The sequence below is a fragment of the Protomyctophum parallelum genome (assembly GCF_964188405.1).
Source record: "Protomyctophum parallelum genome assembly, chromosome: 7".
NCBI lineage: Eukaryota > Metazoa > Chordata > Actinopteri > Myctophiformes > Myctophidae > Protomyctophum > Protomyctophum parallelum.
Genome location: NC_139705.1, coordinates 35,115,052 through 35,123,996, shown reverse-complemented (window position 1 = coordinate 35,123,996; position 8,945 = coordinate 35,115,052). Strand labels below are relative to the sequence as shown.

The 8,945-nt window shown below is 42.4% G+C and overlaps 1 protein-coding gene across 1 annotated transcript in view; it reads left to right on the top strand.

Moving 5' to 3' along the window:
- The first annotated feature begins 2,089 nt into the window (after positions 1–2,089).
- tafa5l (TAFA chemokine like family member 5, like) overlaps positions 2,090–8,945 on the top strand; it is a 47,293-nt gene continuing 40,437 nt past the window's right edge. Inside the window, exon 1 of the mRNA XM_083770091.1 lies at positions 2,090–2,607. Coding sequence (XP_083626217.1) covers positions 2,511–2,607 — 97 coding nt within the window. The 5' untranslated portion in view covers positions 2,090–2,510. The remainder of the gene's footprint in view (positions 2,608–8,945) is intronic.

Here is an 8,945-nt window from a genome sequence, read left to right as displayed (position 1 = left end):
GGGAATCAGGGGATCTACAAGCTCCACTGATCTTTGGTGCGTGACACCTGCGCGCAAGTATAGCAGTATAGGCCAATTATAAATCTATTTAATATACCTGCAAGTATAGCTATAAGACGGGGTCAAGCCCAAAAAGAAAATAAATAAATAAAGTAAATAAAAGTAATAAATCAAAATCACACAAATACATCATCACATTCCGTGCTCAGCCAATCAAATCATCACAAATGGGCTTTCCCATGTGGGTTTTAAGTTGATTCTACCCAGGCCCTATACATCTCGAACCTTCTCATTCCTGTGTGGTTGACTGGAGATGACAGGTTAGGCTGATTGGGCTTGACTCCTAATTTATTTTTATTTTTATCCCACGATTTTCACGCATTTCTTTCACCCAGTGTGTCAATTATAATCCTGGGCGCTACACTTCCTCTGCCAACCTGGGGGGAGGGGCAACGGACTGACCCCATGCTTCCTTCTATGCATGAGGAGTCCAAGCTGCTTCTTTTCCCTGGCCGGACGTAGCGCGTGGAAGGAAACATTATTCCGACCAGTTCCTTTCCCCTAAATCATCTTGAACCCTAATGACCACAGCTCTGCCATAGATTGGATAAAATGACATGGCTAAAATAAATACAGATTTGCTTTAAATGGGCATATTATTCTTATTTATTACAAATAAACCCAGAGCCGCAGGCTGTCCTAAATACAAAGCTTTAAGGGCAATTAGCAGCAACAAGATAATGCATAATGAGGGACAAAGGGACATTATATTTAATACATTCTGTCTACTAAAGTATTCAATCAATCAATCAATCAATCAATCAAAACATTATTATTGTTTTTGGGGCCTATCTTTCGATTATAATTATAGGCCTATGGTTGGGTCGGTTTAAATAAGATGATATCCATCATCTGCACTTTATTGGGATTTATAGCCTATTTTAGAAAAAACAAAAACAGAGTTCAGTACTATTTCAGAAAAGAATCTGAATCAGGCAGATTATTGTTCTCTTCTATGGACCAAGTGGCGCTACAATGCAGTGACAGTAACCACACCACATTACCACATTAATCAATTTGTAACTTATATTAGCCTACTACACTCGTCTCTCAGAGTTACAAATGGACCCAGTTTGTTCCATTATTTTGTATACTCTCAGAGTTAAATGAACACTCGGGATTACAGTGTGCGGTGATGGGATGCCAAAGAGGGGCACATTGTACAAATCACTGCATGCGCACCAATTCCTCTTGGACACCAGCACACCACCAGGGATTAATGCTCTTTACTGGAAGAGAGCCTGCCCTGCATTCACTTCACTGATCCGCTATACGATTTTGTGACTCGACAAAAACCTGCTTCGAAGACCAGACCCGCTGGTTTTTCCACGATGGGAATTATTAAGAGGTCGTTTAAAATACTGATTAATGAAGACGCACTGACTTTGCGAAGAAGAGCGGTTCCCCTGCTCTGGCACAAGTGACGTGAGGACCAACACCCAGCGAACATTCGAGATGATCCCGATAATAGGCTAATCGATATTAAATCTCCTATAGGCAAACTGGCAAAGGAATACCCTGCGCCCATGGATCGGTTAAGTTCCAAGTTATCTCGACCACCGACAAACCATTCATTCGTTAATTACAGGCAGCAAATCTCAGTTGCGCACCAGGAGAATCATCACCGCACTATTCTGATGTGACATTTTTGCGTAATAGGCTATGGCCCAAATTGTGGCCTTTTTATTATACGTATATGATGCATTTGGGTTTGGTTGTTTTATGTGTACGCCGTTCAAGGCTGTGCTTGTTTGACGATGGTAGAGACTAGCCATGTTATGAACTTGTATGTCTGTGTCTGGGGTGGCAGTCAGTCAGTGACTCTCAGTGCAGAAGTTGATGAGACACGCACGGTGCGCTGCGTCGTGGTCGCCGCGCGCAGAGGAAGGTGACGCCGCTTGATGCCAGCCGAGGTCTCTGTTGAACTTCTTCCACCACCATTTATTCTACCGCGAGGATCAAATCTACCCACGTCTAAACTGAACTGGGGGGAACGAACGACGCAGTGTTCTATTTCGCTGCCTACTTCAAACCCGCTCGTTAATTTGCGATAATTCAAGCCACACCACGGGATTGACACTGACAGCATAAACTTGCCAAATCCCTCTGCTTGACTGTCGCCTATACATTGTGTACGGTTTGTTGAACTTGTCTTGGACGCAGCTCGGCACCCACTCTACTCCTCTCTTGCGTTGTGACAGTCGATTTGCGAGAGGAAAAAAAAGGGGATTTGATCAACGGGATATCTGTCCATCACATTTGGCCTGTGCTTTCTTCTTCTTCTGCCTATTATTATACCTCAAAATGGACGCCAATGACAGACAATCGAAACACCACCGGAGTAACTATTTTTTCCTCCCTCGTGTCGAGCATCTTCACATGTAAAACCAGGAGATTTAAAGTTGGAATAACACCATAATAAGGGAAGGCACCGGGGGCCAGGGAGGAGGATGCAGTCGGGAGTGAAGACGTTCTCCGCAGGTGGAGGTGCGTCACTTTGCTGCCTGCTGCTCCTGTGGATGTTCTACTCCCACCTCCTGAGAGAGGGTAAGAAGAACACAATATTTACATCATCATTCATGGGTTATGTTACTTTGGACCTGCCATTGTGCAGTGCACTAGCCTACTATACCATGTGTGTGTGTGTGTGTGTGTGTGTGTGTGTGTGTGTGAGAGAGAGAGAGAGAGAGAGAGAGAGAGAGAGAGAGAGAGAGAACTATCTATTCTGTATACTTTAGGTCAGGAGATTGTGCTAATTGTATTCTGCTGTGCACCTGTCCAACATATTGGATGTGCATAATACTCTTTTCATGCTGTTACTGCTGCAAATACCCCATAATTATTATGTTCGCCACAAACAAACCTCTTTCACATTTACATTATGTGCTATTCGTATAGCTGATAGGCTACACTTCTCTTTCACGGTTTGATTATTAGTGAATGAATGGAGGTTTTGGTTAAACCATACAGTACATCCTAATCCTTCTTTCAGTGAGAGAGAGAAAAAAGAAAACATCACTCTGACCATATATTGCTAGGCCACTGGCAATACTTTAATTTTATGTATGCCGGTATTCAAAGACTTAAATAATTCCTTTCAGGCTTCGGCTATGTTCATCCATTTCATGCTATGCCACTACTGTGATAAGTGATAAGTGATAACCTTTCCTGTTGAATAATTCATCTCCTACAGCAATTACACATAAAGCAAAAACATGATTCACTCCCCTTCATTGGCCACTGTCCTAACAAAACACTATATATTAAGAGCCCAGTTTTGTGGAAGATTCATTAGCAGAACATAAAGCAATGGAACGTGTTAGGAAGACTCCTCGTTTTCATTATACACACGTGTTAGCGGATTAAATCTTCTAATCAACCATCGACCAGAAGTAGCCTATAATTAGGCCTATTCCACCATTTCTCAATGCTTATTTCTGGCCCGCTAGGATTCCAAATGGGGACACTTATGGGTCTGTAACTCTGAGAGTGTACAAACAGAAGCATTTATTTTTAATCTTGGGAGCCCAATCTAAACTTTTTTGTTAATTTAACTCTCAGAGTGAATATCTGGAACCAAAAGGACCAGTAAGTAAGGGTCCATTTGGTACCATTCTGTACACTCAGAGTTACAGACCCCTAAGGGTCCATTTGGACCACCCCATGGTGGGCCCCAGACCCAACATTAAAAACATGTGACCTACCACCGTAGAGCAGGCATTGTGCCCACATGAATGTATTTTTGGCCCAATGCCGGGTACAGAATTTGATAATGATGTAAAATGAATTGCCTGTTCAATTAAATGTTCTTCCCTGTGCCCTGAGATGTTTAATTTATGCTCCGTCATAGTGTCCCATAAATTGGGCATTATACGCGCCATGTTTTCACCCATCTCTTCTCATCTCCTTTTTATCGCCACCCTCAATCAATCTCTCTCGGGCAACTGTGTCATCTTAGGAAGTACGGCACTTCTCGCAAAAGCCATCTATTATTGGCCTGTTTTCATCACCAAACCATGTCATTGCTTTATTATTATGTGCTAAAAAATCAATTTGTCAATCTAGTATGAACTCTGTTCCGCTAGCTGATATTCCCAGAGTAAGACAGTCTCCTGGGATCGCATGCCCCAATTATGCTTAATGTATAGTCTGTTGTATGATGGTGTCGCACGCGGAGAGAAAAAAACAGATCTATACAAGTGCTGTGAAGTGAACTTTCTTTGGCGCATGACACGTGATTATGATGAAGTATAAATCAGAAGTGATACACAGCTGTATCTGATTTGAACTTTGACAGTCTCCATGTACTGTAAGTAGCCGACTAGCCGGGGGTGGGCGTGGGCTTCCCTCCTCCATATTTTAGTCCAGCTTTGAACTGAATTGTGTAGCGATGTGTAATGCTTAAGCCATTCTGACCGGGCACCCATTTTGGTGTTGGCATCATGTTATGCTTTAGCTATTTAAAAATAGCAGATCTACAAGCTCATATCGCGCCACCGAGTGGCGCGATACGAGCTTGTAGGTCTGCTATTTTTGAAAAAAATCGAAGAACGACTGACATTTTTAGAATCTGATCTCAGGTCAGAATGGGTCCATCAGACCAGTGTGTGTCCGCCGGAAACCTCGTAATGAATCTGATCTCAGGTCAGAATGGGTTAAGCCTCAATACTAATCTGCAAATCCTACTACAAAAGATCCACCTTTTGACAGTATCCGTGTGATCGGTTGCTGCTGTTGTAGTAGAGATGCATATTTCTATGCTGTGCCATCAGTCAGAGTTAGATAATAGATACTCCCGTATGTTTTATTTGAGGTTATTTGAACGATGTCCAGAGTCCAGCCCACAATTCAATGTCTGCTAAATTAACTTTGACATTGTCAATGAGTCGGTGTCCTACACGACACAGTATCAAAATGTCTCAATGGAAGAGTGGGACGGGTCCACCACCTCCAACCATTGCCGATGTACTAGTTATATACTCTACCATACAGATAGGTTGAATAACATTTTATTCATTGAAATCCTGGGGTTGTCAAAGTAATCTCTTTTCTCTTGGGCGGCCTATGAGTCAGAGTACACCTTAAAATGACTTACAGACATCACCTACACACCACGCCCACTGGCCCCGTCCTGAAGGCCAAAGCAATGAGGCAACGTGCGGGTGGATGAGTGGGCCGATCGTATGGCAGCCGGTGCGGTGCTGTGGCGAGTGGCTGCCTCACACCACCTTCCCCCCTCCGTTGCTCCGCCATCCGTCATGGCGGTAGAGACAGGAAATCAAAGCGCTGTTGCCTGTCCACGCATGCCATTGGGCCGGCGCCCGGCACGATGAATGGCCTGTCAGACCCCTCTCCGCGCTGCCAGTTTATTCAACGATAAATTTGGAAATGTCTGGATTTCCTCACTGGGGCCCACTCCGGTTCAGTGGTGCAGTCACAGAGCAGCGGCAACCCTTCTCTGCTTTGTCAACCACAAACCTTAGTGCTCGACAGGGGGGGGGGGGGGGGGGGGGTCGCAGCAGAGGTTCGAGACAGAGGCATTTTTCTCTCATTTAGAAGTTTAAGGTACAGGTTTTCAAAGCCAAAGGCTATGGCTATTTGGGGATCCTTGGCAACGAAAACTTTGGGAAGCCCTGCTTTAATGTGCCAATGAAATGAAAACTATGTTTTTCACACTTTTAAAGCATATCCGTGGTCATACTGAGCAAGCAGTAAAGCCATTTCATGATGTCTTTATAAGACACATTGGTATAGTAACAAGAAGACAGTAGCAGGCCTCTCTACTCCCATTTAGGACTGAGGACAATTCTAAAAATGCCTTCTAAATACTGAACTAAGTGTTCAGAAAAATTTTATACTGCTAATACTGTACATAGCAACAAGAACCCCCAAAAGGGTTCCCAACCGGGAGGGGTAAAACACCAAAAGGGGTTCCAGTCCTGAATGGGTTAATGCCATAGGGCAATTGTTTAATGGGAGAATAGGATCAAGGTGAATTACACCAAGCTCCTAGCCTGACACTCAGTCTGAATTTTCATTTAGTTTCACTTCATTATATATTTTTTAATGGGCGTGGCTAGCGATTCAGGGCTGGGGCCAGGCTACCAAGCTCCTTCAAAGATTAATATTACAGTAAATCATCAGACTGGTCGTCGATTATGATCATGGTCATTTTGGTACAACAGGCTTCATTTATCAATATCAATAGACTCTCATAATCTGTTTGCTTCATACATTTTAGAGGTCCACAATTTTATACAATCAAATCATCTACAAACACATTTTACAGCCATTTACGAATACAATATGAAGTTATGAACAGTTTTGATAACTTGTGAAATCTCTTCAGACTCTATGAATAAACTGATAAGAAAACTTTGATAAAGCCCACATAGTTTGTGTAAATGCAATGCCCAGCGATTCATGATCAAATTTGTTCATCTCACATTTGATAAATGTGGCCCAATAAGTCACTTACTGTAAAGGAGCCAAGGAGGCGAGGAATCCTGTAATTGTGATTGCCTTAACCCATTCTGGGCGGGAACCCCTTTTGTTGTTAGCATTATGTTATGCTTTAGCTATTGAAAAATAGCAGATCTACAAGCTCATAGCGCGCCACCGAGTGTCGCGCTACGAGCTTGTAGGTCTGCTATTTTTGAAAAGGCGATGAACGACTGACATAGAAACATAGCTTTTTCAGAATACTGTCAGGATGTAGAAGACATCCTCGGTTTCTGCCCCCTCAATATCGTAACTCATCTATTAGATGGCTCTGGTATGTGCATAACTGATAAACCAGAAAATGTACTCTTATGCATGGTATGTTTGGCCCATTGACACGATGGTTAATAATGACTCAATTTCTAAATCTAAAGCATACAATGGTTTGATTTTGAATTGCATCTTCAATACAGCATGAACGTCAACTTGTAGAGACTTGAACTTAATTGAGATAGGAAATCCAACATACTATGTATCATTGTGCGGGTTAACGTTTCATCAAAGCAGTTCTTTTTGCATTTTGTACAGCATACAGATGGATTTGAAAAATCTAGCCCAGAATTGTTCCTGGAGAAAAGTTTGATTTACAAATAATTGGAATTGAAACCTCCATAACTCTTAACCATTTAGACTAAGTTACTCAGTTTGGCAACATTTTAACGACTTTCATGGGCATAAAATCACCAATGGGAAAATGGTCTGTGTTTATGTATATTGTGACAAAAGCTGTGAATAAAAACAACGATGAGAATGACATGTACCGGTTATTGACACCGGTATGGAACTTAATCAATTGATTGTCTATAATATGGAGCTGAATTTTGGCGAGACATCATCACAGGATAGAGGGAAGCATAAGTTCTTGTGTCTTGTCTCTCAATATTGGGCAGTTGCCTGTTGTAGAACAGGCACATACAAAATAAATACAAAAGGAGATTGATTTAGTGTTCTTTTGGGGACTCAGAGAGATGTGCTACACTGTCCTGTTACGCTACACTGCTCAACCGTCCAGGCATCAAACTAACTAGAATTACTGACGTTTTGAAATGAAAAGCGATACTTTCCGATCCAGACTTCCATTAGGCATGCACAAGGAAGACAGCTTTGATTATGACCTTGGCAGCGAATTGTAAGCAAATCATACAGCCCTGCTTCAGTATGCGCTGAAGCTGCAAACCTGTGAGAATGTGGGGGGGGGGGGGGGGGGGGAATGAAAACAAATTCTCTCTTTTACAGCTAAATCAATTTGGCAGCACACAAACCTCATATTTCATAGCTCTCCCTGAATATGAATTTCCGTTCAGCTGTCTGTTTTGCTTTCCCTCGTGGTAGAGTTGAGTGCAGTGCTCAGTGTGTTTCTGCATTGTTATTTTCTCCGTAGAAGGCATTGGGCTTGAAGTTGAAAGTCTTCCATCACGGGGAGAGGAGAGAGGTGTAAAATAATTTGAGTTGAATTCCCTACATCTCGGAATTCTGGGTTACCATAATGTACAACTAGGGCTGCGACTAACTTTTCATAATCCATTCGTTGTTGCAGCCCTACAGATTAATATTTTCCTCAGAGAGGGAGCTGTGCTTGCAATTTTGAAGGCACCAATATTTCCAGGTGCCAAAATCACTTATGGAGGAATAACAGTCAATGCCATAGAGCAGTTTTTAGCTGGGGACCCCGAAAATGCTTTGTCTCGTGACCCCTCCCCACCACCAATGCAAATTGACCGATACAATAACCTTAATAAAAGAGAAAATAAATCATAAATAAATACTGAAAACAGATATAATCATTAAGGAAAGTGTATGCATGCACTGTGCACTATGTAAACTCAAAATGTTAATTTTCCAGCCATTCAGTTGCAAACCCCCCCCCCCCCCCCCCCCACGCGCACTCTTTTGTGCTTCTTAAAGGCCTTAATTCAGTACTCACCGCTGCCTCACAATCACGCTACGCATTACAATCACAGAAAGATATACTGTTTGGCCTCATCATAGCACAGCGGTACATTCATGCCTCACGCCTCTATTTATAGAGATAGAACATGTTTTAAAGATATTGTTGCCTTTATTGATAGGATGAAAGTAGACTGACAGGACATGGGGAGAGAGATGGGGCGAAGACACGCGGCAAAGGCCGTCGGGATCGGGAGTCGAACCCGTGGCACGCCGTCAGACTGGCTCAGCAGCCTAGATGCCCAGAAGGTTAAGCTAACCGTCCGGGAGAATAGAACATGTTTTGACGACATCGGTATGGCACTGACTTATGTAACCGATGACACACACATATATATATATATATATATATAATATATGTATATATATACATATATTAAAAAATCTTTCAAAATTTTAGTTTATTTTTGAGCCCCTCCTATAAACAGCTATAATGG